Below are 13,439 nucleotides of genomic sequence, written 5' to 3'. Positions count from 1 at the left end.
ATAAAGCCTGGAGCTGTTACAGATCTTCAGGTAAAAACAAACAGTTGAGCCATCCAAGAAGGTTTATTGTAATGTTGCTTAATTTCTCTTTTGAGCTAGGCAAATTCAGTTCAACTCTGTTGTTTGGTTGGACCTGGGTGAACTTACCTTTCACCTTTTAACTACTCTGTTCTTTTTCTTTCTACTTTATAGTTCATTTTAATTTATTTTTCAATATAGTTTGTTCTATGTGTTCTGCATATTTAGTGTCTTCTGTTCCCACTTAACTTTGATTGACATTATATGACAGTGGCTATTCTCCTTAATTAAAATAACTTCTAATACATAGATTTTAAGGCCAGAAGAAACCACTGTGATCATGTAGTCCAGGAATCGGCAACCTTTGGCACACAGCTGGTCAGGGAAATCCAGTGTCAGGCCAGGGTGGTTTGTTTACCTGCAGAGTCCGCAGGTTTGGCTGATTGTAGCGCCCACTGGCCATGGTTCGCCATTCAAGGCCAATAGGGGCTGCAGGAAGCAGCAGCTGCTTCCCACAGCCCCCACTGGCCTGGAACAGTGAACCACGGCCAGTGGGAGCTGCGAACGGCCGAACATGCGGATGCTGCAGGTAAACAAACCATCCTGGCCCGCCAGCAGATTTCTCTGATGGGCTGAGTGCCAAAGGTTGCCGATCCCTGATATAGTCTAACCCCCTACATAACACATTCACCAAGTAATTCTTGTATCGAGCCTGTAACTTGTGGTTGAACTAGAGCAAAGGACTTAGTTGCCTAAATCCCATTTTCAAAGGTAACTTAATCATTTAGGAACCTAAATCTCATTAGATGTCAGTGCGGGAATTGGGTTGCTAGCTCCTTTCTGCTCCTTTGTAAATCCCAGCCTAGATTCTTACCCATGCTTACCTGAACCTTTGGATTCTGCATAATTTGAATGGAAATTTCAGTAAAGCAAGTGGTTTCCTTAGCTTTCCAGGTCTTTCACTTCTGGTCATGTTGGAAGAACCTAGATGGCTTTTCATGCTGTGTTTTAACGCTTCTAGATTAGAAGTGCTTGAACATGGGAAAATAATTTTAAAAGAAGTTAATGGAACGTGTAAGAGCTCCAAAATGTTCTGTCGAGTTTGGCCCCAAACACAAGTAAATGTTCTGCAGGTGGGATTCTTTGTGCAGCCTGAAGTGTCTATTTTTTTGTTTCAAATCACTAAAATAATTCATAATAATGAAAACTATGATGAAAACTAAATATGAAAACTGTCAGAAACTTAACATATTTGATTATTAAAATGGTTATAGAGGATTGCAAATATTGAGCCAAATTCTGTTTCCATTTTGCTGGATTAGATCTAGAGTGTCTCCTCTGAAATCACTGGGAGCAGGAGCTGTTTTTGAGTATTTCTGTAAATCAAGCCACTCATTTAGGTGCATAAATATGGATCTTGGTGCTATTTTTAAATGCCTAAGATTGAAAATTGTGGCCAAAGTGACTTACCTGTGGTCACACAATGAGTCAGTGGCTGAGCTGGGAATCCCAGTCTATTGCCCTCACTAAACTCACTCCCTCATTGTACTGCTGAGATACACATTGCTGGAGGGATACTGAGCAGTTTTCTTTTCCCATAGGTATTTAAAGAAGACCTTATGCATGTTTATCATATCTTGTTCTTTTCTTCTTTCAGAGTAGATATGATTTTTACCCCTGGACCTCCATCTACTCCCAAGCATAAGAAATCCCAAAAGGGAGGAGCTTTTTCTTACCCTTCACAACAATCTCCCAGGTGAAGTTATTCTGCTTAGCATTTCATGTCCTAAAATTTTTGCAGTTACTTCAGTCACGTAGCCAACCTGGTACCATGTTAACAGATGTTTAATGCTATCAGTTGGAATGAGCATATGTAATCATAAGATAGTGGATTTTGGGCTGACAAATTACATGCTGGACAAACATCCTTCTCTTAATTTAACTGCGCAGAAATAGGGATGGCAGAAAAAAGACTTGATACTCTGTAGTGGATTGAAAGTGTTGTATAAGAACATTGGATGGTGAGCCTGATTCACCACTGGGCTACTCCAGTTTTACTCCAGTGTAGCTCTGTGGATTTTGGCTCCCACTAAACCAACGTAAAACTGGTGTGATGTGGTAGCTAGTCAGGTCTGTTTTTATATATACTTGGCTTGTAAGCTCATTGGAGAAGGGGCCTTCTTTTGGTTCTGTGTTCATATAGCGCCTGGCACAATGAGATCCTGGTCTATGACTCGGGTTCCTAGGTGCTAAGATAATAATAATAATTAATAACCCTTTACTTCTGTGATCTTACACAAATAGCTTGCTGTAATAAAATGGAACATGAAGTGCTAACAAGACTGTTGGTTCCTTTTAGAAATGATCAATATGTAGCCAAAGCATCCCCAGCAGATACTGAAGACCAAAGTATGATGGGCAAATTTGTTAAAGTTGAAAGACAGGTATGTAGTTTCCGGATTAAAAGAAAGAGATGTTTATGTTAGTTTTCCATGAAGCTGCTAGTTAACTGAATAGTGCATGTTTTACAAAGCAGGTGGCGCATCTTCATTTTGGTTGGTGGGATGGGCCCATGCCATGAAGTTTCGATCCAGATTTCCTACCTCCTCAAAATTCATTATTGTTCAGATCTGGCACTTTGCTTTTGGGCTATCCCTGACTATTTGTCTGTACGTGATACTCCCTTTGCTGATGCTGATAGGGTATTCAGAAGGATGACCTCTACTTGAGAGGTGCCTTTTTGTGCTTACGGTTGAATTGTCCATGCAGATCACAGCACTTGCACTTCTAAATATATGACTGTGTGTGCAAAAAATGTGAAGGTGCAATGGCTTGGATTTGCATCAGCAGTTTATTTTGTGGACGTAAAAATGCAGGCACAAATTGTTCCCACAGGAAAAGAAAGTCAAGCCTGAGCTTTAACCCTCATTCAGAGGCAACAACTAGGAGTTCAGTGTCCAGGGCCAGTCCTTGGCCTTTCTATTGTGGTTGACAATAAAAGCTACTAATCATGATGTGGGTCTGAGTGATATGGACACTGGCCCTTTGGCAAACGTACTCAGACCACCAAATCACCATAAATGGCAACAACTTTTGATCGCTATTTATATTTTCTGGGCTTAAACTACTGACTGAGAACTGAAAAAAAGAAAGAAGTTTGTTCTCTCTGAATTCGTAGAGTCAGATAAAACAAGTTCAGGTAAATGGATCAGGCAGGTAAAACATACTTTGCACCCACAGGCTCCAATGAGAAACCCACAGCATTCTCCTGTAGCTGCCTTTGTGACAGTGGTAGCATATCATTGCTGAGAAAAATGTGCCCATGGAAACAAATGGTGTTTGTTGCATTGAATGACCAGCCATGAACCATTTGAAATCTCACAACTGGTATTTTTCAGGTTCACGACATGGGGAAGAAACTGGATTTTCTAGTCGATATGCACATGCAGCATATGGAGCAGCTGCAAGTACAAGTCACTGAGTTGTGTCCTTTGAAAGAAGCTGCCTCCCCAGCAGAAGAGAAGAGAGAGGAAAACAGATACTCTGAATTGAAAAGCATAATCTACAAATACTCTGAGCCTTGCACTCATGAAACTCCTTATAACTTCCACCAGGTTCCAGTACACAAAGTTGGTCCATATGGTTTCTTAGCACAGGATCCAATGAATTATTCGCGCCCTTTTTCATTAGGTGGGCAAAACTCTGGCAAGTTGCAGGCCATGCCTTCTTCGACTTCATATGCAGAAAGGCCAACAGTTTTGCCTATACTCACATTCATAGACTCCCGAGTTAGGTACCAGTCCCAAGGAGACCTGCAGAGCCCCAATTCCGACAGGATATCTCCTAGACAGAAAAGGAGCTTGACAAGAGACAGTGACACCCCATTATCCCTTCTTTCCGTCAACCATGAGGAGCTTGAACGCTCCCCGAGTGGATTCAGTATCTCCCAAGACAAAGAAGACTTCCCTTTTGGTCCAAATGGGGGATCAACCTGGATGATAGAGAAACGCTACCTAGCAGAGGGCGAAACAGACACAGATACTGACCCTTTTACACCAAGTGGCTCCATGCCTCTGTCTTCAACAGGGGATGGGATTTCAGATTCAATATGGACCCCTTCAAACAAGCCAGTTTAAAAATGGTTGTGGGGGGGGGTCCACTGGTTGACTTCTCCGTGTAATGTAAACATACTTTGTATATCTCACTTACTGTACACCCAAAGCTTACTAGTTCAAAAGACCGATGGCTGCATAAGATGCATGTGGTATTAGTAGTAGTCATTCTGCACCATTTCATACAATTTACTAATTCAGTTTTTTTATGCTACCAAAACTAAGCAGCATAGTTTTGAGCATGGTTTGCATGACTTTACACTATATAAATGGTACAGCTAATTTCTTCTGTGATACATATCTATCTGATGTTCTTCAATATAATGAGGGTTAGAGCAATGCCAGGTGAGAGGTGATGGTTCAGGCTACTTTTTTTAAACAGAGCAACAAAGTAAAAATAGTTTTGGGAGCAATGTTCTGATGTGGAAATATATATAAATTATTTGCTGCATACCAATGCCCGTTTTCCAGTGCAAGTGAATAATTCTCTATCCAGACTAGCCAGAATCTTCCAAAAATTTTAGCAGGGAAAAGGTCAGATCAAAGTGTGTTGCTGATTTAACATAATTTCTGTAGCTGAAAGATTTCTGATGTCCCTATCATATAAGTATCAGTGTAACAAAAGCAATGTAAACCAGACATTAGGGACAGTTTGACATTTGCAAAGCCATTTGGGGGAAGTAGAAACATGTATTCCATTAATGCTAATCACAAATCTGAATCCCCTTGACTGCTGCTTTGAAAATCTCCGTTGGAGGTTATAAAACCACCACTAGTGTGATTACAATCAATCTTATTGTGTAGAAAATAGTTTCCTCATTCTACTTATTTGTAATAGGGCCAAACTTCCCACTGAGATTGGGACAAAACTTCCATCAGCTACAAAAGAAAGTGTGTTTAATGTAGGGAACTCCTGGGTTTTACTCCTAGCTCTTTTACTGACTTATGCCATGTTGGGTAAGTCACTTAATTTATCTGTGCCTCAGTTTCCCCATCTGTAAAATGGGGATGATACTTCCCTTCCTCACATGGGGGGAGGCTCAATTCACTGATGTTTTTAAAGCATTTTGAGACCCTCAGATGTAAGGCACACTAAGCGTGCAAAGTACAACTACTCTATTTAATGGGAGTTCCACAGTCAGGATGTTGGCAGGAAATAGTCTATTGTTTCTCGTGTAAATGGACTAATCTAAATAAACGTCTGACATGTTTAATAGCCTATTTCTAAACAATGCCATGACTATGGACAGATCCATTCCCTGGCCCCATCTAGGAATCACAACTGGGCACAGCAGCTTTTTGACAGGGAGTGGGGAAAGAAACTTTCCTACAAGGCCACGGGGCAACAATGGAACTACTGCTTGGAAGCTGTTCCAGCCTACCGGCTGGAGTCATCACTACCCAGGGAATAGTGGAACATAGGAGCCAGGATGTATACTCTAGACCTGGCCTGCTTAAGCACACCCTGTGTGCTGGGGCCTGGTAACTGCTGTGACGCAGAGCTCCAAGCCGTGCAGGGGGTCGTGTACCAGATGGGGCTCATCACCAGATCCTAATGCCTTCGCTCCTTACATAGTGGAGCCACACAGGCTCTGGCCCACATCCTCAAAGGTACTTGTGCACCTAACTCCCATTGATTTCAGTGGAAGTTAGCAGCCTAACGACCTTTGAGGGTGTGTGCCTGTGTTACTCCATATACACCTGCAAGGGATTAGTAATGGGAATTGGTCCTGAGTATCAGAGTGATGACCAACAAGGACTCCTGAGTTACTGCAAATGATATGAAGAGGTTATGCTTTATCTTTCTGAAACCTGGTATGAAACACAATGACAGTGAGATACCACAATGACTCCTGCTAGATCTTGCCTGTTAGTAAGGAAGTTAATGCTTGCCACCACTGTAGTTGCACCTTATCTTGTGATGACAACCTGCCTAACTGCCCCGTGCCCTCCCCTTTACCCGCACAACTGATTTGCCAACACAGGGCTACTGAGAGGTTGCAATCACAGTACTGCATTATCCTCTGTAGACTATAAGGACAGTGCCTGCAGGAGAAGAGTGTCAGCTGGGTGACCTAACAGGTTGTCTCTATCTAATGAGTGACAGCCATGATTCTGTGTTTTCCACAAGGGGCTCCCTAGCGATGTGTGCTAAGCTTTCGGGCCCACACGCTGAGGCGTTGTGCAGTCCTTCCTCAAGCTAAGCTCTTCCTTGCTTTTCTGTGGGTGTCTGATCAAGTAGAAACAGAGTGAAACCTAAGGTGTAGACGGTACAATTTAGCAGAGCCAGGGGCAGTGTGGAGCTAACATCCCCAAGGGGGAACACAAACAGGTAGCGATGCTTTTCCTGGAGCCAATGGCCAGGCAGATCCATGCACCTGCTTCTGCATCCTTTCATGGGGAGCAACTTCCTATCCATCCAGACAGCGAACCAGCTCTGCTGGCTGGTGCCTGAAAGTAGAGCTGGAGGTGCAGCACCCCTTCCCATCACTATGCTCTTCTCCTTCACTGTGCACCCCCAAGAGGACCAGACACCATCTGACCCTTAAGTTAGGGGCCTCAAGGTTGGGCCCACTGAAAGCTTTGCCTGAGTAAGGACTTAAGGATTTGGCCCACAGAAGTTGCTGGTACTGTCCTGTGATGATAAAGCTTAGCATTGATAGCACACATGGTCCTGCAGCAGGGTAGTGAAATACTTCGACCTGGTTTTCTAGTGTGCCCCTGCCACAGGGTTTCACACATGCATGTTACACACAGCACTTCAGGGGAAAGTTTCCTTCTTGGTTTCTGCCCGGCTATCATTGTGTTTATTTATTGACACTTCAAAGAGTTGATGGTAGCTCATGAAAATCATTTTATTTAGGAACCATTCTGCTTGTGTGTTTGATTTTTTTTTTTTGACCTTTTGTCTTTTCTCATTCTTCACAACCATTTAAAAGAATATAGGATCTTTTTTTCCTCAAGAGTTCATCTGCTCCTGCTGCTGCTTCCTCCTCACCTGAAATCATAATCCATCACTTCTTCAGCTTGTGCAAATTGTCTTAGTTCCACTCGAATCAATGAAGTGGCATCATTTTATCCCAGCTGGGGATCTGTCCTGTTAATGACTTAGGGTGACAAACTCACTGTGCGCTAGATCCTCACCCACTGCAAATTGGCCTACCTCCATCGAAGGACATGGAGCTGGGCCAATGACACCAGCTAAAGAGGGGGCTCAGTATGTGCAGATGTTCTGTTCTTAGGTTAATGGCCGTAGTGACATGAGGCTTGATTTCTGTAGCCATGTTGTATACAGAACAGCTATTGATCTCAATAGATGTTATGTGTTTGGTTCCATTAGACACCTCGCATTAGATACATAGAGAAAATATCTGTCAGAGGTAGAACTGATTTCAATTAGGGCATTTTCACAAGTGTTCTAGGCAGCATCAATGCTTCTTGGAAGTACCTGCATTGAACTTAAACCTGTGCTTTATGTTACACAAGTGCATGGTAGTGGATTTGTCCCTTCTGTGTTGTGGTTGAAGGAAAAGCTCTGTCTCTGCTTACAATACTATTTCACGGATCCATGACAGAGCGAAATTGTATGTTATTAGATACAAGACAAATACCCTTGATTTCTCAGAGGTGCAAAGCACCTGCAGCTCTTGTTGAAGTTGTGGATACTGCGCCCCTCGGAAAATCAGGCCCTTTGTGTCTAAAACTGGGCAACCAAAACCGAAGGCACCAAAATTAAAGGCTGCTTTGGAAAATGTAGTTCAGAACGTATCTATTGACTGCAGCCAATGCAGTGCACCTCTGCACCCCTTACCACCCTATTTCATCCCACTACCTTCATGGGGGGAGGGATAGCTCAGTGGTTTAAGCATTGGCCTGCTAAACCCAGAGTTGAGGGGGCCATTTAGGGATCTGGGGCAAAAATCTGTCTGGGGATTGGGCCTGCTTTTTACAGGGAGCTGGACCAGATGACCTTCTAAGGTCCCTTCCAACCCTGATATTCTATGATTGGAGTTCAGGCTTTAAAATCCACCATAAGCCAATACAGTAACAGAAAACTAAACCTTTTCAGTGTTAAATCTAGGTGAATATTAGACACATTCTGATTTTAGCAAGTTACAGAACTCTTTAAAGAGAAGCAGAATGTGAAATAGAGTACAGAATGCTCTGAAAAAAAGGAAACAAAGAAAATACTTTAATCTTAAGGGGACATTATTTGAAGGAAACGAAGTAAGTCAAGGTAAGGGTTTGACTTAGCCAGTATATCTACATACCACGATGTACCCCTAAATGGGCAAGGGGGAGGGGAATATCACTGACTACCCTACCATGTCTGTGCTTAGTAGTTGAATTGCCTTAAAGTTGAACTATCAACACTGGGCTGTGAGCCCTGATTTGACTTGATATGCAGCACTGGAGAATTTTACTGTTTAAAAGGGGTAAGCAGTGCATAGCTTGGGAACACAGGGTAAGGCTAATGCAGCCACACTATGAAATATTGATGATATTCTTAAAGGCAAAGCAAGGCTGCCCCTTAATATTTGATTGTAAGTAAATATGTGGCTAGGCGGGACATAACTGCTGGGCTCCTCTGAAGTCCACAGAGTGGACATCTGGTGGTCTTCTGTAACAGAGGTGGGAGGAGGCCAAGTTCTGCATTCAGGAGGTCTGGTTAGCGCATTTTAATGTTTGTTGTCTACTCGCAGATCTGACACAGCTCCCCTCCCCCCATGGCGTAATCTATGCGAAAAGACTCTGCATGAAGCAGCAGCTGGGTTGAGACTATGGGTGTACATAAACACTGCTTTTCCATATCAGCACGTCCCTGCACCCACTCAATTTAGCTTGTAATAATTTATCATTTCAGGTTTAGCATTATTGCTGACCAGTGGGAAAAAAAAGGTATTTTAAAATATGTAGATCTGTCGAAGTAAGACTGTGTCAGTTAGTTAGAATCAGGACACTCATAGCATTAAAATCACAATGTAACAAACACATAATTTCTAAATAAAGCAGGGCCATATACTTTGAATAGCAAGGGGTTAAGAAGAGGTAGAGGGGCACCTTGCTCAGTCTTTACCCAAGCAAACCACCAAATCAGTGAGAGTTAGTCTGATCAAAGACTGAGGAAAAACTAGGAAAGGATCTCTAGAATTGGCCAAAAGTTTTAATACTATGTTTTACAGTGTACAAATATCACCCTTTACTTACAGGATACTGTGGGCAGGAAATAGTAGGTAGTGGCATAATAATGAAACAGGAAGTACTATCTTTTGTTGTCCAAGCCAGAAAAGCAGGTTAGTTCCTACATTTTTTTTGCCTACTCAGCAGAGAAGCACCCAAAGGCGGAGTCTTCTATAGGGACCAAACCAAGATCTCAGCCCCATTCACGCCCAAACTCTTTGGGAAAGTCCAGCTTCAGACTTTGCATCTTGAAGCCATCTGTACTGCTAAGTGTAACTACAAAGTAATCTGCAGGGACACGTAACTACTCTGCACGTGTTGTGTATTATCTAATATGTCCATTATGGCCCTGCCCCCATCCGGTGTAAATTGGCATAGCTCTTTTCAACTTAATGAAGCTGCACCAGTTTACGCAAGCTGTAGAGTTGGCCCTGTGAGTCAAAAATTTCAACACCTTCCTCCAAAACTGTGCCCGCCAGAATCACGTGTGAATCCCAGGTTTGTGTGTGCAGACTGGCCTTTGCGTATGCAAGTCGGGGAGCTAGCTGTCTACAGGATACTGCGTGTGCATTTCCTGATTGTGCATTCCATTGTGGGGGAAGGAGGGGTTGCATGTGCACATAAAATGGAAGACAATTCTGAAATTCTGAAAATTTGAAAGTCTGAAAATGTAGCCCCATGTGCCTTTTCTTAATGGATAATGTAACTAGCCACAAGGGCCCAGTTCCTCAAAGGTAATGAGGCTCCAAATAATGTGACTATAATGGAGTAGGGTGAATAGTTGTAACTTGTACTTTTACCACAGAAGTGACATGATATTTGTGCTCTGTTGAAATAAAGTACAGTGTCCAGGATTGTTAGCCTGCATTAAAGCAGTACGTAAAAAGCCATGTGCTGCTTTGTAGAGTCGGCTCACCACATAGAGAGGCATTGCTCAGTATTTGACTTGACAGTGGCATCTGAAGCAGCATTAATTTTCGTAGCAGGAGTGCAGTGGATTTACGCCATTCTTCTGTTAGCACCTGGAGTTGGTTTTACTGCTAGCAATTACAGCTGGGTCAGGCCTTCTTTGAGTCTGGGCTGACACTGTCTCTTTGTTTACATAATTAACCTTAAATAGGATTAAATGTCTGAATCCATGCTTTGCTAACTCTTAATGCCTACTAGGGACCAAGCATCTATTTAGGGGCTTAACAATGCTTCTTGCAATATGACTCTCACTGTATTCATCTTCCATAATTGGCTAGTATTTAGGGCTTTATCCCATCCTCTCTAAAATCAATGGTTAACCTCTCTTTCAGTGGGAACAGGGGAAGGTCCTAGTTGTATAGTACAAACTGTTAATCTTTATTTGTGGATTCAGTCTCCCAGCATTATTCGACCTGAAATGGGTGCATTTTTGTTAGCTATGTTTTTACGCTGACTCTCTCTAACAAGTAAAGCACATATATCATTTTTTGAAAAGGTAATCTCTGTTTACATTGTACAGCTATCCTTGCAGCTTTATTGTCATCCTTTTCCCTAAAAAAAATTGTAAGTGTTTCATTGTTGCAGGTGCACATGCCATGAAAAATTATTTTGTTTTATCAAACTCAGCTTCATGGTCCATTTATGGAGTTTGTTCCTATAAGAAAAATCTAATACATTTAAATAATGACTATTGGCTTTTCTTAGGCTTGATCCTATAGTGGTTTAATATGTATAAATCCCATAGAAATCAATAGGACTTTAGCATGTGGAAGGACACCAGATCTGTCCCCAAAATGACTTTGGATTATGTTTGCTCTGCTTTTGCCATATCTTTGCTGCATTGTTTAAGGTTCTAGGAGGAAATAATTGAAAGGTTTTATTGCTGCAGATTGTGGCCCGGGATCCTGCATGCTAATTCACACTTGCATGCAATCCTGCTAACTTCAGATGGGCTTCATGTAAGCATGAGGCTCCACCTGTGGATCAGAATGGGATGGGATGGGCACTATAGCAGTCAGAAAATGCATATTAAAGGAGCAAATTCAGCTCTGCTATGACTCCATGGATTACAGTGGAAACTGATACCAGGACTGAATTTGTCACTGTAACTGCACAATATGTGATGAAGAGCCAGATCTTCAATCCTTAGACACCCCAAACTCCCACTGAGTTAGCTTGGCATTTCAGGCGCACAAGGAATGCAGGCCTTGATTCTTCAAAGTAACTTGTGAGTTTGGAGTTGTCTTGATTTTTGGGTGCCCATTTTAAGACACCTTTGAAGGGCTTGATTTTGAGTGGGCCGGTGCTCAGCATTTCTGAAAACCAGGCTACTTTGGGGTGTCTCAAGTTGGGCACCTCAAAAATTGAGACCCAGCATAATCACAAGTCACTTTTGAAAATTTAGGCTGCAGGCTCTGATCCTTAACAAGCAGCTTTTTAACCATTTTTAGTGCAGCTACGTGAGGTAAAACAGTGGAAGTGGGATCCAATTTTCATTCGTAAGGCTGTGCTAAAGTGTAAGGTTACGTAGCCAACTAAATTTTGTTTTGTAGTTTAGGGCATATGATTATTACTAGTATTTGTGCCTTGCTCACTGAAATTTTTTCCAGGCTACAAAGATGCTTTTCAGATTCTGGCTGACAAGGGAACACGACTTTTATACAAGTGGCCTTTAGTGCTCTTAATAATATTGTTTATTGTAATTTTTAAACTATATGTGGCACTGTCCAATATTTGAACAACTTTAATATGTTTATTTCAATATATTATGCAAACAATACTTCTTACCTGATTTTTTATGTTCTGTCTTTAAAAACTTGCACCACTTATTAATAAATAGAAATTTCAATTATCATGTGGAGGAGTTTCATTTATTTTTAAAATCCATGTTAGAATCAGGCAAGTCTGAGGAACATGGGGCCTAATTCTGCTCTCAGCTGAAGTCAGTGGCAAAGTTCCCATTGACTTCATCAGTGCAGGATTGATCCAGAGCACTTTCCTTGCTCCTGCAAGTCACCCATTGAGATCTGGGTAGTGGGCGTCACCCCAATATCTATATCCTCTTTTGGTTCAGTTGCAATAAGAGTTACTCCCAGACATTTAATAGGAAAAGAAGTGTATTAAAAATAGAAAACCAGAAATTCAAAACAGCTACTAGCTTATTAAAATATAGTCAAGTTACATGTAAAATATAATATTCACAATGTAAAAGTGTTATGGGCACGTCTACACAGCCAAAAAATCACCCAAAATGTGGCAGCGAGTCTTAGAACCCAGGTCAACTGATGTGGGCTACGCTGCTGGGCGAAAAATAGCAGTGTAGATGTTAGGGCTCAGACTGGACCCCAGCTTCTAAGAGCCTCTCTCTCGATGGATTTCAGAGCCAGGCTCCAGCCTCAACCCAAAAGTTCTATTTTTAGCCCTCCTGGGAGAGCCCATCAGTTGATCTGGCCATGAGGCCTCACATAAAACTGCCCTGAATCTGCTTATATGGAATAATTGTATCTATTTGTTAAAACATGGGACTGGGAGTCAAGGTTCCTGGGTGCTCTTTCCAGTTCTACCGCTGACTTGGTCTGTGGTCCTGGGCAAATCAGTTTATTTCTGTATGCGTCAATTTCCTCGTTTGTAAAATTGGTATCATGCTACTTACCTATCTCACAGGGATGTTGTGGGGCTTTATTAATGATTGATGTTTTGACATCCTTAGAGGAAAGGTGATATATATGTGCAAAGTCTTGTTATTGCTAACTGACCCAAAGCGCCGTCTGTGACCAGATTCATGGGGTAGTTTTCACTGGGATAACGCTTTGTAATGCAGTTTTAAAAGTTTAATTTTAATTATCGTTGTTTGGTTTGGCTGTATTTTTGCATGAACAGCTGATTTGGAAGCCACTTCACGTTGCTGGGTAAATTACAGTCACTAGGGCTGTGTGGAAACTTCCACATATGTTTCATATCATTGTAGTGGAATTTCCTGAGAGAGAATGGAGGTGGGCATGACTTTTAGAAGCTTGATTTCTGGAGGCTTGTCTACATGGGGGAAAAGCCTGGAATAGCAAATGGAGGATAGCTATTGCTGAATACCTGGTCCACACTAGCTACCTATGCGGACATATTTATGCTGAACTAAGAGTGCCTTTGTGCAGTGCAGGTTAA

General features: G+C 42.0%; 1 protein-coding gene across 1 annotated transcript in view; it reads left to right on the top strand.

The window, feature by feature from the left end:
- KCNQ3 (potassium voltage-gated channel subfamily Q member 3) overlaps nt 1-12,095 on the top strand; it is a 297,573-nt gene extending 285,478 nt beyond the window's left edge. The window contains exons 13-15 of the mRNA XM_050941496.1: nt 1,676-1,774; nt 2,378-2,462; nt 3,417-12,095. Of these exons, the coding sequence (XP_050797453.1) occupies nt 1,676-1,774; nt 2,378-2,462; nt 3,417-4,154 (922 nt within the window). The 3' untranslated portion in view covers nt 4,155-12,095. The remainder of the gene's footprint in view (nt 1-1,675; nt 1,775-2,377; nt 2,463-3,416) is intronic.
- The last annotated feature ends 1,344 nt before the right edge of the window (nt 12,096-13,439 follow it).

Source organism: Gopherus flavomarginatus, chromosome 2 (genome assembly GCF_025201925.1).
Source record: "Gopherus flavomarginatus isolate rGopFla2 chromosome 2, rGopFla2.mat.asm, whole genome shotgun sequence".
NCBI classification, from domain to species: Eukaryota; Metazoa; Chordata; order Testudines; family Testudinidae; genus Gopherus; species Gopherus flavomarginatus.
The sequence above is the reverse complement of the archived record's forward strand: the minus strand, read 5'-3'. Positions and strand labels throughout refer to the sequence as shown.